The sequence below is a fragment of the Malus sylvestris genome, chromosome 15 (assembly GCF_916048215.2).
Source record: "Malus sylvestris chromosome 15, drMalSylv7.2, whole genome shotgun sequence".
Taxonomy (NCBI): Eukaryota; Viridiplantae; Streptophyta; class Magnoliopsida; order Rosales; family Rosaceae; genus Malus; species Malus sylvestris.
The window spans coordinates 3,869,768-3,890,453 of NC_062274.1; the positions used below are offsets into that span (position 1 = coordinate 3,869,768).

The following is a 20,686-nucleotide window of genomic DNA, read 5'->3' on the forward strand; positions in this document are numbered from 1 at the left end:
CCAAATGCATTTAGGATGCATGCTAGTTAACCCTTCTGCCATATAGAAAGTCCAAAGTATGAAAGGACACGAAATTTTCAGATTAGCTGCTTATAAGAACAACTATGGAAATTCATTGGGTGCACGTTATAACTCGACTTGTATGCAATTGCTCTCACTTTCACATACTTCCCAGTGGCACAAAAGTAGAGTAAATTTTATGCCAATTAAAAATGTCTAATTCATGGCCCATGCACCAGCAAAGACAATCCTTTCACTAGTCATCTCTCCTTGTTATTAGAAGAAATCTTTACGCCTCTCCCAAAGAATCAAACAAACAAATAAAATGAGACCAAAGACGAAAATTCTTGCAAAAGTTTCTCTAAAAGCTGAATGAAGATATTCAGATTTTCCACTGTAATCCAAACTCCATAAGCCCTATAAAATAGGTCAGGATTTTAATGTCAAACATGCCTGGTAATACAGATCTCCTTATATATGCCTTTAGATTAACACCTAATTTTCTCATAATCTCATATAAAGAGTGCATAACAAAAATTTCTTCAGCTCACATAAATTCTCATCCAAACAATTCACAAACATCCAACCCTACATGAAATTTAATAAAATAAAAAAGAGAAACTAGTAAAGATTCGTGAACCAAGAACATAAAAACGAAAAACCACACAGATTTATGCTAACATAACAGAGATAGAAGTATGTGTTCCTTCTGCAAAAGAAACTTGTCGATTTTATGGCCAAGCATGGTTTCTGAGTTTGGATTTGAAAGAAAAGTTGAAATATGAAAACCCCAAATTCTAATTTCAATTTGACCCAAACATCAAAACCCTAATTTGTTCAAGTGCAGAGGTCTATGATTGAAAATTTCTCAAACCCAAAACAACAAAATCAAATAAAGCTCAATAACATCACGATCTGCAAAACAAATTGAAGAAATAAATCGAAGTTTCGAAGTTTACCTGACAACTCCGAGCATATAAGGGCGAGCAGATGCGGATGAGGGAAAGACGCAGAGATGATGGTGAGGACGACGACGATGAAGGAGCAAGCAAGGATGACGATGAGGGAAGACGCAGACGCAGATAAGACCAGTGACTCTCTCGCGGTTCTCTCTATCAGAACGACGAAAGGCTTACGAGTCCGCCCGAAATTGTGGATCCCCGTTAAGAACGCATAAGGAGGTCTTTAATCCGAGCGAGTCCGACCTAAGCTCATTAAACCTAATCCTGGAGCAGACCAAACAACGTGCTACAGTCTAGTCCAATCCAATCCTGCCTAATCCGGTCAAACAAACGGGCCCCTCAAGTGTTTCTTCAAAAAAGCACTTTCAAAATGCTTGGTACAGGAGAAGGCCATTGTTGTGGGTTCTTTTCTTCCTTTTCCTTCCCCTTGGGCCTTGGCCGCATGTTACTTGATGACTGATGATTTGAGTTGGGCCGACGCAATTGACCCATTTATATTGGGCCGTTGGTTCAATCACTATTAGATAACATGTAGTGTCACTGTCAATCACAACAAAAATAACCTAATGTAGATTGGCCTATGACATTTTGGATTCTAGACTCCCATAATGTATAGTGTTAAAAAGCCGAATGCTCTTAATAACTCGAACTATAAATACTTTGTCCTAAGCTCGTTATGCGTATGTAAAGCAAGAATAAAATGATCAACTTAACCCAGTCACACTTCTTGAGCTTGTTGTTTGTTAAATTGAGAGTCCTCAGATTCAACTATTATAAATGACGAGTTATTATAATAATTAACTCGTTATGTGACTTAATCGGAGTACTTTCCATACCTTCAAGTCCACTCTTCCAAGGGTAAAATGGGGATCTAGATATCCGTTCCACCGAGGACAATATGGACAGTTTATCTCTAATCATGCTCCTGGGACCTTCGTAATCTCTCTCCTGAAACCTCTATCTTCCAAAGCTCCGCGCTTTCCCCCGTTTTCCTTCTCATTTTCTTGCCATCAAAACACCACCGCGAGCTTACGGACCGACCTATCAACGCCTCCGGAGTTTTGAGTTAGAGAGAAAAAGGCGCGGTGGATTTAGAGAGAGGAACAATCAGACATTTTGGCCTTCGAGCAAGAGATGGCTTTGAGGCGCCTGATCACTCAGGTCGGTTGAATCTCTCGGCTGGGGTTCCAAGTGTGTGAATTTATGCAGTTTTCAGCTTTTTATATGCGATAGAATGGTTTTCCCAATGAAATAGTTTGTTTCTTTTAACTCGATCCCGAAAACCCTTATTCCTGTATTTTGATTGCTTAGGAATTTGATCGTTAGGTTAATTTCTGTAACCATTTTGTTCATATTTGCGGCGTTGCGGTATACGGTTTTGTTTCGGTTTGAGTTTTATGGGTTTACACCAAGGAGATGCTTACATTGTCAAGACGTTGGAAACTTGTAATTTAGATGTTAAAATCTGTACCAATTGGGAACCCAATGCGAGATGGACCTTTTGAGCTCATTACGAAAATTTGATGTTATCTGAATTTTTGGTTTTGTCTTAGTTTGTTTCTTGTTTCGGCAAATGAACGGAGAGTTATTTGAAAGGTCCTTCTAGGCGGTTCAAAGGCGGATTATTAGCGGTCGAGGTTGCGTTGCTTCTTTTTGATAGGAGTGTGTGTAGTTGTATTTTAAGGGTTGGGAGGAGGAAAATGGGTATACTATTATCAAAATCCCTCCCTTACCATTGTTGAGAACTTGCAATCAATGCCTTAATGAATGCTGTGCTCGAGGTTGTTTTTCCAATTAAGTTTTAATTTCCTATCTCAAAGAGAAAAAGGATGCAACCAAGTTAAATTTTAATTGCCTTCTTAGACATACTTCTGTTGTTTCGTTGGGCTCTTTTTAACTCCATGTTATTTCTTCAACAGGTTTCAAGGCATCGATCAGAGTTGGGACAACTGACAAAAGTGGTTGCCAGAACTTATCATCCAACCAACAGGTTCGGAGGAGGTGCCGGAGGTATCACAAATTAAAAATGGTTTGATTTGTATATATTTTTTTCGTTCATTTCAAACTTCCAAAGAAATATGTTTCTTGTTTATTATCTTGTCAATTTGTTCCTTTAGGTACCTCATTGTTTAGGCTATGAATGAAAGACAGAATACTCTTCTCCATTATCTTCACTTATAGAAATGATCGCTTACTTTTAAACCTTATGCAGGGAACAAGTTTTTCAGTGCTCAAGAAAGGTTCAAGTCGAGCTATGTTGGCAATTTCGCTCGTAGAGTACGCGATACCGATGAAGCTAGTGAAATTTCCTATCTAAAAGAACTTTACAATCGGAGTGATTATGAAGCAGTGATAAGAGCATTTGAAAGTCAACCATCATTACATTCTAACCCTTCAGCACTTTCTGAATATGTGAAAGCATTAGTAAGAGTTGGCAGGCTGGACGAGAGTGAGTTACTCAAGACATTGCAGAGAGGTGGGTAATGGAACATGGTTATGTTTCCTTTTTAATTGTTTATACCAAAATTATACCATATTTCGTCTTTATCTTGTAGACTTGTCTAAAGTGTGCTAAGCTTATGGATGAAGTAGAGTTTATAAAAGTGGATTGGATGATGGTGTTTTAGTACCCTGCTTTTTTACAATTAAATTCCCTTTCTTTTTGTGTTATAGGGATCCTGAACTTCTGTTGTATTTTCTGTATGAATAATGTTATGCTTACTACATATTTTTTAGAGTTTTTTCACCTTGATCTGACTTATAAATTTGAGCTCTATTCTACAAGTTTTGTAGGTGTTGCTAACTCTGCAAGGGAGGAAGAAAGCATTGCCGGCTTCTCAGTTCTCAGGAATTTTGGAAAATCAACAAAAGAAGGTATTCTTGGAACTGCAAGTGCTCCTATTCATATGGTGGCTACAGAAGGAGGTCAGTTTAAAGAGCAGCTGTGGCGTACAATTCGCACAATCGCACTGGCCTTCCTTATGATATCTGGTATTGGAGCACTCATTGAGGATAAAGGAATAAGCAAAGGTATTACGATCTCCTGGTGCTTTAGACTCCCCTGCCCATTGATACATGCATTCTAAATGATGAATGTTTTCCTTTTAATTTTCCATTTCCACTTTTCAGGACTCGGACTAAATGAGGAGGTTCAACCTAGCATGGAATCAAACACAAAATTTAGCGATGTTAAGGGTGTTGATGAGGCTAAATCCGAGTTAGAGGAAATTGTTCACTATCTTCGGGATCCTAAGGTTGTATCAACATTATGTATGGAAGAATATGTAATATGAAGACCTTTTACTATCACCCTATGCCCCCTGATTTCTGGGATGGGGGCAATATCATTACTATTTAATCCAAAATAAGGTGATGATTTTGGAGGTGACCTATTAGCGCAAAGGGCTTGAAAAGGTCTCGATTCACTCGACAAAATTTCCCTGTCATTTGCATTGTGTTCCTTTAAATCAATCCAAGAATACAATCTTGAATACCTTGATCCTGTGGAGAACTAACATTAGTTTAGCTGGAGATGGATGATATGCCAAATCCATCCTTAATAGTGCCATTTGTGTCCCATGCTTGCACTCTCTTTATCTCTTTGTAATTGTAGGGCATGCCCCTTAATGCGATTTCCCTTGGTGCAGCGTTTTACTCGTCTAGGTGGAAAGCTCCCAAAAGGTGTTTTACTTGTTGGTCCACCTGGCACAGGAAAAACCATGTTAGCAAGAGCCATTGCTGGAGAAGCAGGGGTTCCTTTCTTTTCATGCAGTGGCAGTGAGTTTGAAGAGATGTATGTTGGTGTTGGGGCTCGAAGGGTGAGGGATCTTTTCTCAGCTGCAAAGAAGCGGTCACCTTGTATAATATTCATTGATGAGATAGACGCAATAGGAGGAAGCCGAAATCCAAAGGATATGCAGTACATGAAAATGACCCTTAATCAGTTACTTGTTGAACTTGATGGTTTTAAACAAAATGAAGGGATTATTGTCATTGCTGCTACTAATTTCCCAGAGTCTCTGGACAAGGCATTGGTGAGACCTGGACGGTTTGATCGGCATATTGTTGTTCCTAATCCTGACGTTGAAGGGCGAAGGCAGATTATGGAAGCCCACATGTCGAAGGTAATCCTTTTATGATGGTTTTTTGTAACTCCACCTTGAATTGGAAGGGTCTTTGGTCACAACCATCTTCTGCAATGGCTTCTTCCATTACACATCAAATGGAACATAATATGTTTGGGCCTTATGGTGTATGGGCATATTTTGGCTGTCATTGTTTTTGTTCTTCTTTTATATATCTTACATTATACGACTTTGTTCTGTAAGTTGTATTTTAGATTATACGACTTTGTTTTGTAAGTTGTATTTTAGATTGATGCAGCAGATTCTTTAGAACTAGAAGTCACTCCAAGACTAATCAAGATGTTCTTTGACAGGTTCTGAAGGCCAATGACGTCGATTTGAGTATTATTGCTAGAGGAACTCCAGGGTTCTCCGGAGCTGATCTTGCGAACTTGATCAACGTTGCTGCTCTGAAGGCTGCCATGGACGGTTCTAAAGCAGTGAATATGGCTGATCTTGAATATGCAAAAGACAAGATTATGATGGGAAGCGAACGCAAGTCAGCCGTTATATCTGATGAGTCAAGAAAGCTAACAGCTTTTCATGAGGGTGGGCATGCACTTGTAGCAATCCACACTGATGGTGCTCTTCCAGTTCACAAGGCAACAATAGTTCCTAGGGGTATGGCGCTTGGCATGGTTGCCCTGCTGCCCGAGAAGGACCAGACAAGTGTCTCGCGGAAACAGATGCTTGCAGAGCTCGACGTTTGTATGGGGGGGCGTGTTGCAGAAGAGCTCATCTTTGGAGAAAGTGAAGTCACTTCCGGTGCATCAAATGATCTCTGGAAAGCAACTTCGGTGGCTAGAGCAATGGTTACAAAGTACGGTATGAGCAAACAAGTTGGTCTCGTCAGTCATGATTACGACGACAACGGTAGTAGCATGAGCACAGAAACTAGGTTGCTCATCGAAGAAGAAGTGAAGTACTTATTGGAAAGGGCATACAACAATGCAAAAACCATCCTCACCGAACACAGCAAGGAACACCACGCCCTTGCTAATGCTTTAATAGAGAAGGAAACACTCACCGGAACCCAGATAAAGTCCTTGCTTGCACAAGTAAACTCCCAGCAGCAGCAGCAGCAGCAGCAACCGCAGCAACCGCACCAGCAAGTAGTTGCAGCGAAGAGCGACTCACAGTCTAAGCCAGTACCGCCCTCCACCCCCAACGCGGCTGCTTCTGCCGCAGCCGCTGCATCCGCTGCTGCAGCTGCCGCAACTGCTGCAGCCAAGTCCACAGGTATTGCACCCGTCGGATCCTAGCACGGGCCAGGTTGATGAGTCGCTTTATCCGTGTCAATGTTAGTAAAGTTTTACTGTCACCAGGCTCTCTGTTCGGGTACCGAATTACGCTGCTGCCACTGGGGTACAATTTGTGCATCTCCGTAGTCAGATTGACTGGGAATTTAGAAGAGTTTGAAATGCGATGAGTCAGTGTAGGAGTAATAATTAGAAGGCACGGGAGAACGTCCCTTTGCCTATTTTTTATTTTTCATCCTCTCGGATGGTTGTTGTTTATACGATAAACAATAATGGATTCCTGAATTTTTCTCAATTTTTATTCCAACTTTTCATTATTAATTCTAAGACGCTGGCAAACCGATAAAAAACCGTGAGCGTCGTCACACACCCCATTTTACTTTTCATATATCATTATAATTTTCGACCGTCAAATCGAATGAATTGAAGAAAATCAACAGATAGAAATTAACAAGACGCACCCCTTTTTTTTTACTTGACATTATTTTAATGTACAATAATTATAATCGAAATCATTTATTATTTTTACCAACTTGAGAAAAATTCTTTCAATTTAAAAGTAAGGTAGTTCTGTTAATCATCAAAATGTTATTTTGAGTTGCACCGAGTTAGGTCCCCTATGCATAAAGATTGTCGTCGCACTTCTCGATGGTCGGTCCGAAACCTGAATCGTCCTCCGCCTCTCTAATCCATGTCGGTAGCTCGCCCGCCTCCGCATCAGAAGCAACCAGGTAAATCTGATAAATTTCCCTTCCCAGAATTTAAGTCCCTTCTTTTTGCAGAGATTTTCCAAAATTTCCTGGCCATAGATGCTAAAAGAAACAATCTTTTTGCAAACCCAGTTCATAAAATTCTCAAATTTATCGTCTTTTGAGTGATCAAAACTAATTTATTTTAATCTCCATAATATACTAATTTTTATGTTCTGTTTTATGGTCTGGATGTCGATATGTTCTAGCTTAATTATGTTCATAACAGGTTCCGTGTGTTCCTTTAAGTTTTCGAATTCTGTCGGCAGTTATTCGACAGCGCAGGGTTGTTGTAGAAAACAATCATGGGGAGAAGCTTGTCGGGATATTACATGAGACGGGTTCGAAGGAGCTCGTTGTGGTGTGCCATGGCATACACTCTTCAAAGGTTGTTATTGGCTACGACAAACAAACTATGTCTTGGTAAATTGTATGGCTGAAAGATCCGGAAATTTGAAACATTTATTCATTAGTCACTCGATTAAGAACAGGTTTTAACCAGTCGGAATCTATCTGTTTTGTGTTACCTTCGCGACTGTAAGCATGTGTATTATCTTGTTTGTGCACTAAATGTTATCTGTTCGAAGATGGTGGGATGGATGGTTGAATTTACAGTCTTTTTGTGTTATCTCTAGGAACGCATTCCTATGGTGAACATTGCCGCTGTGTTAGAAAACGATGGTATAAGCGCTTTCCGCTTTGACTTCGCTGGAAATGGGTAAGCTGTTTACTGATTGTTATGCCATACCTCGTAGGGGCAACATATGTAGTTATAAGAAGTTTATATTTATTCATACCTCTAGGGAAAGTGAAGGTTTTTTTCAATATGGTCACTATCGAAGAGAAGCTGATGATATACGCGCTGTAGTTCAATACTTTCGTGGGAAGGATTATGTAGTAACTGCAGTTGTTGGTCACAGTAAAGGTCTGTCTATAATTTTGCTCTTTTAGAACCAAACTGTGACTTGAGAAACAAAAGGAGGAATGGAAAGATGTTTGAAGTTACTGCTGACATGTTTCTTGCAGGGGGGAATGCAGTGATCTTGTATGCTGCAAAATACAGTGATGTTCATGCAGTTGTAAATATTTCTGGCCGATTTGATCTGGAAAGAGGCATGGAAGGTCGCTTAGGTAAAGATTTTCAACAGAGAATCAAGCAAGATGGATTTATTGACGTTAAGAACAGAAGAGGTAAGCTATCATATGCAGTTATTCTTGTTTTCCATAAACATCAGCTGTCCTGCATTAGTCGTTCTTTCAACAGTGTGGAATTTACAAGTCCTTCGTTTACAAACTCATTTGTCTATTTAAAGTTTGCATCTGCGTATCTACTTGTTAATAGGTACATTTCAGTATCGTGTCACCGAAGAAAGTTTGATAGAGCGTCTAACAACTGATATGCGTGCAGCCTGCCAATCGATTAATCAAAATTGCTGGTCAGTGATTGCAATTTGCCTCATAGATTACTTCTCCAATCTTATGCTAATGATTATCCATAAAAATTCATTTGATTACACTTTGCATTATCTGCAGGGTTTTGACAGTTCATGGATCAAATGATAAAATTGTTCCTTTTGAAGATGCTTTTGAGTTTGACAAGATTATACCTAATCACAAAGTATCGATCGTGGAAGGAGCTGATCACGAATACACTTTACACCAAAACGAGCTGGCTTCGATCGTGTTGGACTTCATTAAGGAAGATTTTCACCAGGACATGGATCTGTCTAAGCAATCACCATCTAGCACAAGAGCCGATAAATCTCTCGATTCACGATTGTGATCTTAACCTCATTGTCGTAAGTTGTAAATCTTTCTGGTTTAGAATGTCAAAATCTTCTGACAAATTGGCGAATCGTTATCAAAGTAATACAAGTATCAATGTTTAAACATCGAAAATTTATTATTTGTTAGCAATTGAAAGTGACTGCAACGAGCAATCATTGACAAGTAGTAGCAGAAGTAACCTACTAACTAACAACAGAGGTGATACAGATCGATAACGTCCTCATTACTTATACAACTACTAATCACATATACACTAAACCACTCAACTATGCTGTGACAGTCTTCGGCTTGGCCCCCATTTTTCTCCAAGATACACTGGGCATTATCTGCTTTGTGTCGACGCGATCCTTGTACCTAACAGCAAAATTGAGCAATGAATCCAAAAGAGAGTCCGAAAGAAGGTGCGGTTTCAGTCCCAATTCAATAAGTTTAGTGTGTTTAGCGTTGTAGTAGTGCGCCTCGGCTTCAACTCTAGGGTTTGGGACAGAGGTGGTTAGCACATCAATTCCGAGCTTCTCTCCAGCTTTGGTAACAAGTGCGGCAAGTTGATTGACGGAAAACTGCTCAGTAAATTGATTGAAGACCCTAAACTCACCGGCCTTTGCTGGGTTTGCGATGGCAATTTCAACACACTGAACTGTGTCTCGTATGTCAAGATATCCCCTGGTCTGGAAGATCAAAGTTCATAAATATTAGTACATGGGAATTGGGAAGTAATGCAATGCGACTTCTTTGATGCACTCGAAAAGAAAGCTTTGTATTGAACGATTTTACCTGACCCCCTTTGCCATACACGGTAAGTGGATGACCGACAGCAGCCTGCACGCAGAACCGGTTTAATGCAGTTCCAAAAACTCCATCATAATCAAACCTGTTATTGAGCTCTTCATGCATCTCGGTTTCATCCGTTCTCACTCCATATACCACTCCTTGATTTAGATCAGTGGCTCTAATCCCCCAAGCCTTGCAAGTGAAGGCTATATTATTCGAATCGTGAACCTTGCTCAAATGGTAGAAAGAGCTCGCTTGCTTCGGGTAGGGCAAAGTATCTGTTCTCCCGTTATGAGTAATTGTAATGAAACCCTCCTCAATGTCAATATTTGGAGTCCCATATTCTCCCATGGTCCCGAGCTTCACGAGATGACACTCCTCTCTGAACTCTTTTATAGCAAAGAGAACATTCAGAGTTCCAATCACGTTGTTATTCTGCGTGAATACTGCTCTGGACCGATCAATCATGGAGTAAGGGGCAGACCGCTGTTCCCCGAAATGAACAACAGAATCAGGTTCAAATGACTTGAAGGCTTCTGACAAGAACTCGAAATCACAAACATCACCAATGTAGAGCTCAATGGACTTTCCAGTGAGAGCTTTCCAACAACGGATACGATCATGGATAGAGGCGATTGGAGTCAGGGAACCAAGACCGAGCTGGTGGTCAAAGAGACGGCGCACAAGGCTATCAACAATGGCAACCTCATAACCTTTCTTGGATAGGTGAAGGGCTGTGGCCCAACCACAGTAGCCATCTCCACCAATGACCATCACCCGCTGTGGTTTGGAAGCTCCGCCTGAACTCTCATTAGCGCCGTAGCTCGGTTCATTTGGGGCTTCCCTACTTGCAGAGAGTGTGGTTGCACGCACCGTGCAAGTACCACTCTGTGACCTCTCCCCTTGCAGGATGATCCTCCCAAATGGGGTTTTGGAAGTCTGAAAAGTTAAAGAGGAAGGAAATGCGACCGAGTGTTGGATCAATGGTTTGGTGTATGGTTTGCCACCAGAGGAGAATTTTAGAGAGCAGGAAGTTGAAAGCAAATGAGCCATCAATGTTCGCTTCCTCTTACTCACAAATACCTGCAAAGAACGATCCAAAATGTTCAAATCCTTCATTTGTTTTTTCAGACAAGACGATATATATTCGAAACTCCTCTAATCTACGGGAGAAGGATTCGAACTTGGGTGCATACCGCGACATTAAAAAGTCCGTCCATTTAAATCCTTAGTAAGTTTCATGTAGTGATTTCATAACAGCAAAACAAAGAACATATTTCCAATGAAGCAAACACCCAATAATCTTTTGCGGAAAATATTCACACAGAAAGCAGATTTCTTTAGACACCCAATACACTTCTAACAAATTTAAACTCTAAAGCTTTCTCTTCAGATAAAGAACCAAATTAAACCAGCTTAAAACTCAGGGGAAACACAGAAGAAATACAACAGCAGATAAAATAAAAAATAAAAAAGAAAAAGAAATATTAGAGTGAGTTCTTACTGTGACAGGATCAGCAGAGAGTGCAGGAAATAAGCGATGAAAGAAAGAGTGAAGACTTTGTGTTTGGTGTGTTGGGGGATTTAGGGCGAGGAAGGAGAAGAATCAAAAGCAGTAGGCAGAGGAATATCCCTCTTATCCATTCTCCAAAATGGGCTCGCCTGACCCGAAATACAAACCAGTCCATAACAAGAAAAGCCCATTTCAATGCTTAAGTGAGCTCATCCATTTGTTTACAAGGGTTGATTTGAATGCAAACCATAAACCATAAACATTGGGTTTATCTTCCACGAGGCTACTATCTTTCAAGACTTAGTGAAAAATTTCATCTTCAATGAGCCAGAAAATGAGACTAGATCCACCACTTGGGTCAACATCTTTCTTTCTTGGGTAGAATAAAATTGGGTTACATCTAGCCCAAAAAAACAATAGATCCCACAAAAAAAAAAAAAAAGTAGCAACTCATGTGAGCAAAATATCATCACTCTTCATCCACTTGCGGATACACTTATACTTTTTTTTTATCCCTTTTTTATATTGTTTTTGCTTACGTATTTTTCTTGCTATTTGGCTAACTAATGGTTGCTTTAAATTTAATAAGAATTCAAATTTCAAATCGATTTAATGTTCACGGGCATTGGTGGGTGAAAATTTAAAATAATTTTTTTCAAAATTGTATGATACTAGTTTACCAATTGGTGCTATGTAAATTGTTGCGTTGTACGTGAAATTTTTTTTATTTCAGATGGCAACAGATGAGATTGAGATAAAAGAATCTAATCCAACAAACAGTTCATAAGTGATGAAATCTAATTTGTCCAAATCTGAACTTTTTTAGGTTGAAAGGTTTATAAAAAAATTTTAAGATAACATGTCCAAAAATCAAATTAAGAAAATTTAACACACAAAAAAATTTATCGCATAATCAAATTACCACATAAATAAATATATATAGCCCCATACAAGTAGGCCTGGCATTTTGGACCCAACCCGTTAACCCGACCCGACCCAACCCGTTAATATTTGTATTGGGTGGATGCTTAACGGGTCGGGTCACTAACGGGTGAACCCGTTAACAACCCGTTAAATAACGGGTCACTTTGGGTCAACCCGTTAGACCCGTTAGGACCCGTTAACACCCGTTAGCACCCGTTAGTTGAGGATATTTTAGTAATTTTAGTAAAGTCTTAATAACAAAAAATAAACTTTATACAAAAAAAAAAAAATAATAATTGTTAACGGGTGTTAACGGGTGAAACGGGTGACCCGTTAGCTTAACGGGTCGGGTTCGGGTGACCCGTTAGCTTAACGGGTTGGGTTCGGGTGATCCGTTAACTTAACGGGTCGGATTCAACCCGACCCAAACCCAATAAACCCGACCCGTTTACAGGTCTACATACAAGGTCTGAAAAAAATAACCTCTCATTTAAAAAAAAATTCTTTTATAAAACCTAAAAAATTCCTCAAAATATAAATGCCTATATCCACCATTTTTCTAATTCCATGTAAAACCCGTCACAGGAGCTGCTCTTTCATTTCTTTTATTTTTATGTGCAGATTTGCCACGGGGCTAGCAAGTGAGAACTAACGAGAGTGATCACGTGCTTGTCGCGTGACAAGTACGAACGGACTATGAATTCCCAGGCAAAAGGTTCGGTGTCCATCCATGGAACTCGCAAAATATCCATCCCTCCAAGGGCAATGTGGAACTCCAAATATTAATATCCACCCCTCCAAGGGTAAAAGCGGGCTGTAGATATCCGTCACGCCGAGGGCAATATGGACGTTTCACCTCTAATCATGCTCCTAGGAGGCTAGGACGCCAGTAATCTCTCTCCTCAAACCTCTATCTTCCAAAGCTCCGGTCTTTCCCCCGTTTTCCTTCTCATTTCTCGCCATCCAAACACCACCGCGAGCTTACGGACCGACCCATCAACGCCTCCGGAGTTTTCAGTTAGAGAGAGAAAGGCGCGGTGGATTTAGAGCGAGAATCAATCAGACATTGTTGGTCTTCGAGCAAGAGATGGCTTTGAGGCACCTGATCACTCAGGTCGGTTGAATCTCTCAGCTGGGGGTTCCCAAGTCTGGGAATTTATGCAGTTTTCAGCTTTTTATATGCGATAGAATTGTTTTCCCAGTGAAATAGTGTGTTTCTTTTAACTTGATCTCGAAAACCTTAATTCCTTGATCTCGAAAACCTTAATTCCTGTGTTTTGATTGCTTAGGAATTTGGTCGTTAGGTTAATTTCTGTAACCATTTTGTTCATATTTGCGGTGTTGCGGTATATGGGTTTGTTTCGCTCTGAGTTTTATGGGTTTACATTACAACAAGGAGATGCTTACATTGCGAAGACGTTGGAAATTTGTAATTTAGATGTTAGAATCCGTACCAATTGGGAACCCAATTGGAGATGGACCTGTTGAGCTCGTTATGAAAATTATCTGAATTTTCGTTTTCTCTTAGTTTGTTTCTTGTATCCGCAAATGAACGGAGAGTTAGTTGAAAGCTCCTCGTAGGTGGTCCAAAGGCCGATTATGATCGGTCGAGGTTGCGTTGTTTCTTTTCAATAGGACCATTTGTAGTTGTATTTTAAGGGTTGGAAGTTGGGTCACCTCTTTTGGTCTTAAAAAGAAAGGAGTTTGATATTTTTGTTGGAAGGAGGAAAATGGGTATACTATTATCCAAGTCTCTCCCTTTTCACTGTTGATAGCTTGCAGTCGATGCCTTAATGAATGCTGTGCTCGAGGTTGTTTTTCCAATTACGTTTTAGTTTTCTATGGAACCATTTAAATTTTAATTGCGTTCTTAGACATACTTCTGTTGTTTCTTTGGGTTATTTTTAACTCCATGTTCTTTCTTTAACAGGTTTCAAGGCATCGATCAGAGTTGGGACAACTGACAAAAGTGGTTACCAGAACTTATCATCCTACCAACAGGTTAGGAGGAGGTGCCGGAGGTATGACGTATTCAAAACTTGATTTTTATATATCTTTTGTTCTTCATTTCGAACTTGCAAAGAAATATGTTCCTTTAGGTACTTCATTGTTTAGGCTTTAAGACAGAATACTCTTCTCCATTATCTTCACTTATAGAAATGATTGCTTTCTTTTAAACCTTATGCAGGGAATAAGTTTTTAAGTACTCAAGAAAGATTCAAGTCCAGTTATGTTGCCAATTTCGGCCGTAGAGTACGCGATACCGATGAAGCGAGTGAAATTTCCTATCTAAAAGAACTTTACCATCGGAGTGATTATGAAGCAGTGATAAGAGCATTTGAAAGTCAACCTTCATTACATTCTAACCCTTCAGCACTTTCTGAATATGTGAAAGCATTAGTGAGAGTTGGCAGGCTGGATGACAGTGGGTTACTCAAGACATTGCAGAGAGGTGGGTAATGGAACAGGGTTATGTTTCTTTTTTAATTGTTTCTACAAAATTACACCCTAGTTGGTCTTTATCTTGTAGACTTGTCTAATTTGTGCTAAGGTTATGGTTGAAGTAGGGTTTATAAAAGTTTAATTGGATGACCGGTTCTTTAGTACCCTGCTTTTTACAATTAAATTCCCTTTTTGTTGTGTTATAGGGATCCTGAACTTCTGTTGAATTTTCTGCAAACAATGTTATGCTTGGTAAATATTTTTTTAGTTTTTTCACCTTGACCTGGCTTATAAATTTGAGCTATCCTCTACAAATTCTGTAGGTGTTGCTAACTCTGCAAGGGAAGAAGAAAGCATTGCCAGCTTCTCAGTTCTCAAGAATTTTGGAAAAACAACGAAAGAAGGTATTCTTGGAACTGCAAGTGCTCCTATTCATATGGTGGCTACAGAAGGAGGTCAGTTTAAAGAGCAGCTGTGGCGTACAATTCGCTCTATCGCACTGGCCTTTCTTTTGATATCTGGTATAGGAGCACTCATTGAGGATAAAGGAATAAGCAAAGGTATTAGTATCTCTTGGTGCTTTAGACTCTTCTGTCAATTGATTAAGATGCTTTCTAAAAATGATGAAAGTTTTTCCTTTTAATTTTCTATTTCCACATTTCAGGACTCGGACTAAATGAGGAGGTTCAACCTATTGTGGAATCAAGCACAAAATTTAGTGATGTAAAGGGTGTTGATGAGGCTAAATCTGAGTTAGAGGAAATTGTTCACTATCTTCGAGATCCTAAGGTAAATGCATCAACCTTATGTATAGAAGAATATGGAATATGAAGACCTTTTAGTCATCACCCTATACCCCCTGATTTCTGGAATGGGGGAAATATAATTGCTATTTCATCCAACATAAGGTGGTGATTTTGGAAGTAAACTGTTAGCGTAAAGGGCTTGAAATGGTCTCAATTCACTCGAAAAAATTTCCCCTCGTTGCATTGTGTTCCTTTAAATCAATTCGAGAGTACAATCTTGATTACCTTGATCTTGTGGTGTACTAACTATAGTTTAGCTGGAGATGGATGATCTTCCAAATCCATCCTGATTGGTGCCATTTGTTTCCCGTGCTTGCACTTTTTTTATCTTTTATTAATCTATTCTAATTGTAGGGCATGCGCCTTAATGCGATTTCCCTCGGTGCAGCGTTTCACTCGTCTAGGTGGCAAGCTCCCAAAAGGTGTTTTGCTTGTTGGTCCACCTGGCACTGGGAAAACCATGTTAGCAAGAGCCATTGCTGGAGAAGCTGGGGTACCTTTCTTTTCATGCAGCGGCAGTGAGTTTGAAGAGATGTTTGTTGGTGTAGGGGCTCGAAGGGTGAGGGATCTTTTCTCGGCTGCAAAGAAGCAATCACCTTGTATAATATTCATTGATGAGATAGACGTAATAGGAGGAAGCCGAAACCCAATGGATCAGAAGTACATGAAGATGACCCTCAATCAGTTACTTGTCGAACTTGATGGTTTTAAACAAAATGAAGGGATTATTGTCATTGCTGCTACTAATTTCCCAGAGTCTCTGGACAAGGCATTGGTGAGACCTGGGCGGTTTGATCGGCACATTGTTGTCCCTAATCCTGATGTTGAAGGGCGAAGGCAGATTATGGAAGCCCACATGTCGAAGGTAATCTTTGTATGATAGATTTTATTAGACTCCACCAAGAATTGTACTGTAAGTTGTATTTTAGATTGGTGCAGCAGATTCTTTAGAACTAGAAGTCACTCCAAGACTAAATAATACGTTCTTTCGACAGGTTCTGAAGGCCAATGACGTTGATTTGAGTATTATTGCCAGAGGAACTCCGGGGTTCTCCGGAGCTGATCTTGCGAACTTGATCAACATTGCTGCTCTGAAAGCTGCCATGGACGGTGCTAAAGCAGTGAACATGGCTGATCTTGAATATGCAAAAGACAAAATTATGATGGGAAGCGAACGCAAGTCAGCTGTTATATCTGATGAGTCAAGAAAGGTAACAGCTTTTCATGAGGGTGGCCATGCACTTGTAGCAATCCACACTGATGGTGCTCATCCAGTTCACAAGGCAACAATAGTTCCTAGGGGTATGGCACTTGGCATGGTTATGCAGCTACCCGACAAGGACCAGACAAGTGTCTCCCGGAAACAGATGCTTGCACGGCTCGACGTTTGTATGGGGGGGCGTGTTGCAGAAGAGCTCATTTTTGGAGAAAGTGAAGTTACTTCGGGTGCATCAAATGATCTCCAGCAAGCAACTTCGCTTGCTAGAGCAATGGTTACAAAGTACGGCATGAGCAAACAAGTTGGGCTCGTCAGTCACAATTACGACGACAATGGTAAGAGCATGAGCACAGAAACTAGGCTGCTCATCGAAGAAGAAGTGAAGTACTTATTGGAAAGGGCATACGACAATGCAAAAACCATCCTCACCGAACACAGCAAGGAACATCACGCCCTTGCTAATGCTTTACTGGAGGAGGAAACACTCACCGGAACTCAGATCAAATCCTTGCTCGCACAAGTAAGCTCCCAGCAACAGCAGCAACCGTACCAGCAAGTAGTTGCAGCGAAGAGCAACTCGCAGTCTAAGCCAGTGCCACCCTCCACCCCCAACGCAGCTGCATCTGCTGCTGCGGCTGCATCCGCCGCTGCTGCTGCCGCAACTGCTGCGGCCAAGTCAACAGGTATTGCTCCAGTTGGATCTTAGAACGGGACAGGTTGATGAGTCGCGGGCATCTATTTATCCGTGTCAATGTTCATATAGTAAAATTTTACTCTCAGCAGCCTTTTTGTTCGGGTACCGTATTACGTTGCTGCATTGAGGTATAATTTGTGTATCTCCGTAGTCAGAATAACCGGGAATGTAGACGAGTTCGAAATGCAATGAGTCAGTGTAGGAGTAATAACTCAAAGGCACTGGGGAACATCCCTTGTCTATTTTTTATTTTCACCCTCTCTGATGGGCTTTGAGTTTGACAAGATAATATACCTAATCGGATTAGGGTTTAGGAGAAGTGAAAAGATTTCGAAACTTTTACAATAATTTAAGGAGTTTGAACTTAGAGCGCATGAGCAGAAACTCATACTCTATTCACTAGGAGATTAGAGCACATGCCTATTATTTCTCCCTGTTCTTTCTCACTTGTATCCCAAGTCGCATCTACAAGCTCTCCCAGACTCCCTCACCAACCTCTCCCTCCGGGGCTCCTTCTCCTCCTTCCTTGCCGCCAGCCGCACCGCCCAAGAGGTACGCCACCCGAAATCCTCCTATGAACTCTCACACTTTCCTTTCCCGTCCATTTGCAGTGGTTCTCGACTCTCCTAAGCTCATTCCCAAAGGAGGAATGTAAGCATTATCTAAGATTTCTTTTCAATGTTACAGTCAAACAATCGAGTCGACTCAACACCGCCATTTATATTATGAATTAGTAATATATATATAAAATCATATCCGTATTAGAACATGATTCACTGAGTAAAATTACATGATGGTGTGCCCGACAGATTGCAAGATCTCTCTATTTTAATTATCTCATGTAAAGTTACATAGTGGTTTCAAGATACTGTTAATTTGACATTTCCGTTTCATCCGATAAACAAAAGATTTATACTTTTGTAAGTGTCTTCATAAATTACAGAGCAGCATCGGAAAATTTAAACCCCAACATGCAGTAATCATCGATCATAGAAAAGTCTCTTCCTTTGGGAAAACCCAGAAAGGAAGAGTTCAGTGGGGAAGTGAAGAATTCGAATCGAAAAACCTCTGTTTTTTCCTCTCATATCTCTCCAATGGCGGCATAGTCAAAGAAGTACATTTCCCAGGATAAACTCAGCACCCACAACAAGCCTGGAGATCTATGGATCTCAATACAGGGCAAGATCTACAACGTCTCCGATTGGACCAACCACCATCCCGGCGGCGAGCCCGTTGCTCAGCCTCGCCGGCCAAGACGTCAAGGACGCGTTCGTCGCTTACCACCCCGGGTCGGCGTTGCAGCACCTCGACCAGTTCTTCACCGGATTCCAGCTCGAAAGCTATTCTGTTTCCGAATGGGGCTTTTCGAAAACAGGGTACACGGCGTTCATTTCTCTGTGTTTCTGGTGGCAATGCTGTTTACTCTGAGAGTCTACGGCGTCTTGTGCTCTGATAGCTGTTGGGTTCATCTGGGTTCCGGTAGATTGATGGGTTTTCTCTGGATTCAAAGCGGGTGGCTCGGCCACGATTCTGGTCACTACCAGATCATCAGCAGCAAAAGGCTCAACAGATTCGCCCAGATCCTCACCGGAAACTGCCTTGCCGGCATCAGCATTGCGTGCTGGAAGCGCAACCACAACGCCCACCACATTGCTATCAACAGCCTCGAACTCGATCCGGATCTCCAGCACATGCCGTTTTTCGCTGTGAATTCGAAACTGTTCACCTCCCTCACCTCTTATTACTACGACAGGAAGATGAGTTTCGATGCTTTTACCAGGTTCTTGGTTAGTTACCAGCACTGGACTTTTTACCCTGTCATGTGTCTTGCTAGATTTAACCTTTTTGCTCAGTCATTTTTACTTTTATCTTCCAAAAGATTGAGGGTAAATAATAGAATTCTAGAAATTTTGGGCTTTTGGTATTTTGGATTTGGTATCCTCTGCTGGTTTCTTACCTGCCCAATAGGAGGGAGAGAGTAATGTTCGTTGTGGCAAGCTTTTCTGTCACTGGAGTCCAACATGTTCAGTTCTGCTTGAACCATTTCTCTTCAAGTGTTTATGTCGGTACGCCAACGGGGAACGATTGGTGCGAAACCCAGACGAATGGTTCGCTCAAAATAGTCTGCCCGTCGTGGATGGACTGGTTCCACGGCGGATTGCAGTTTCAGATCGAGCACCATTTGTTTCCGCGGTTGCCGTTGCCCCGAGGCAACCTTAGGAAAATTGCCCCCCTTGTCAAGGCACTCTGCGAGAAGCACAACCTGCCTTACACAAGTGTGTCATTCTACAAGGCCAATGAACTCACCGTCGGGACACTGCGCACGGCAGCGTTGCAGGCTCGCGATCTAGCTAGCCCGGTTCCGAAGAACCTAGTTTGGGAAGCTATGCACTCTGTTGGCTGAGATGAGATGAAGATCTGTGAATGTGATGCTTTTTTCGGAGGTTTCTGATGGTGTGGTTATTTGTGCCTAATGACAATGATGTTGGTGTTGTTAGAGGGGTATGGTAACTTAATTTTGATTGATATCTATGGGGGTGTTGTGCCTAAGGACAACAATAATGTGATGCCTTGTGTGTGTGTGTCATAAAGTGCCTTGATTTCAGTTGGAACAAAATAATCATCATTTTAGGTTTGCTTCCAAAATTCTTGTTTATATATTGATTCAAAAATGTTATTTTACACTCTTTTTAAACGCATATGATATTTATGTTGTCAAACTATAAATCTAAATAATGATTTAGCGTTCTCATTTCACGATTGACTGCATCCTTAGCACTAGTCATGCATCTTTGATAGAATCAAGTTCAAACAATCAGGAAGGAAAAATAATCACTTGATTTATTTAATCTGACAACATAAGTATGGCAAAAGAACTTTTTCAAACCTACCCGAAATACAAAATAAACAAACGCACTAACAAAAAAGGGCTTTATTCATCCATGTAAAATTCAAGAAATGAACTTCCATTTTCCAAATTCATATGTTTTTTGGGGTCTAATTTCATAATTCAAAAAATGCCACAACCACGCTCCACGTAGACTATAACTAACTCCCACGTTTCTGGATTTTCTCCCAACACCGACAAACCCTACTCTCTCTCTCTCTCTCTCTCTCTCTCTCTCTCTCTCTCTCTCTCTCTCTCTCTACTGAAATTTCTCTTCCCTCCCTCAAAATTCTCCGATCACTTCTCAAACCGATAAAAGAGCCTAAAAAAATCCCGATGAAGAAGTCCCCAAGTTGCGCCGCTTGTAAACACCAGCGTAAAAAATGCCCAGAGGAATGTGTGTGTTGTGGTCTATTTTATCTGACAGAGGGACTAGGGCCGGCGGCAGAGACAGAGAGGAGAGAGATGTGTGTTTGTAGAATTGTAGGGGAATGTGTGTGTTGTTATCCCTCCTACATTGTGCCTTTATTTATAGTAGTAAAGGGAGA

The 20,686-nt window shown here is 40.8% G+C and overlaps 3 protein-coding genes and 1 pseudogene across 7 annotated transcripts; 3 read left to right on the top strand and 1 right to left on the bottom strand.

The window, feature by feature from the left end:
* Nucleotides 1-1,902: 1,902 nt before the first annotated feature.
* LOC126601711 (ATP-dependent zinc metalloprotease FTSH 4, mitochondrial-like) lies at nucleotides 1,903-17,468 on the top strand. Of its 4 annotated transcripts, XM_050268460.1 has the most exons (8): nucleotides 1,927-2,003; nucleotides 13,084-13,204; nucleotides 14,021-14,111; nucleotides 14,279-14,542; nucleotides 14,856-15,092; nucleotides 15,197-15,321; nucleotides 15,727-16,203; nucleotides 16,334-17,468. In XM_050268460.1, exons 2-8 carry the CDS (start codon nucleotides 13,178-13,180, stop codon nucleotides 17,261-17,263), a joined length of 2,151 nt encoding a protein of 716 aa, XP_050124417.1. In that variant the 5' UTR covers nucleotides 1,927-2,003; nucleotides 13,084-13,177; the 3' UTR covers nucleotides 17,264-17,468. The 4 variants fall into 4 exon arrangements, with proteins under 4 accessions (XP_050124414.1, XP_050124416.1, XP_050124415.1 ...); XM_050268457.1 differs by lacking the exons at nucleotides 13,084-13,204; nucleotides 14,021-14,111; nucleotides 14,279-14,542; ... (2 more) ...; nucleotides 15,727-16,203; nucleotides 16,334-17,468 and adding exons at nucleotides 2,882-2,972; nucleotides 3,175-3,438; nucleotides 3,756-3,992; ... (1 more) ...; nucleotides 4,610-5,086; nucleotides 5,401-6,640 and having other exon boundaries at nucleotides 1,903-2,123; XM_050268459.1 differs by lacking the exons at nucleotides 13,084-13,204; nucleotides 14,021-14,111 and adding an exon at nucleotides 2,882-2,972 and having other exon boundaries at nucleotides 1,907-2,123.
* LOC126601715 (uncharacterized) lies at nucleotides 6,918-8,993 on the top strand. 2 transcript variants are annotated; one of them, XM_050268463.1, is made up of 7 exons: nucleotides 6,918-7,076; nucleotides 7,364-7,482; nucleotides 7,730-7,812; nucleotides 7,898-8,019; nucleotides 8,121-8,285; nucleotides 8,437-8,530; nucleotides 8,628-8,993. In XM_050268463.1, the coding sequence occupies exons 1-7, from the start codon at nucleotides 7,037-7,039 to the stop codon at nucleotides 8,875-8,877; spliced, it is 873 nt and encodes a 290-aa protein (XP_050124420.1). In that variant the 5' UTR covers nucleotides 6,918-7,036; the 3' UTR covers nucleotides 8,878-8,993. The 2 variants fall into 2 exon arrangements, with proteins under 2 accessions (XP_050124420.1, XP_050124419.1); XM_050268462.1 differs by having other exon boundaries at nucleotides 6,928-7,076; nucleotides 7,344-7,482.
* On the bottom strand, nucleotides 8,977-11,287 carry LOC126601713 (UDP-sulfoquinovose synthase, chloroplastic). The gene is made up of 3 exons (XM_050268461.1): nucleotides 11,158-11,287; nucleotides 9,657-10,736; nucleotides 8,977-9,550 (listed from the first exon to the last, which is right to left on the bottom strand). Exons 2-3 carry the CDS (start codon nucleotides 10,704-10,706, stop codon nucleotides 9,149-9,151), a joined length of 1,452 nt encoding a protein of 483 aa, XP_050124418.1. The 5' UTR covers nucleotides 10,707-10,736; nucleotides 11,158-11,287; the 3' UTR covers nucleotides 8,977-9,148.
* A 295-nt stretch (nucleotides 17,469-17,763) lies between the features above and the next one.
* Nucleotides 17,764-19,950, top strand: LOC126601714 (acyl-lipid (9-3)-desaturase-like; annotated as a pseudogene).
* The last annotated feature ends 736 nt before the right edge of the window (nucleotides 19,951-20,686 follow it).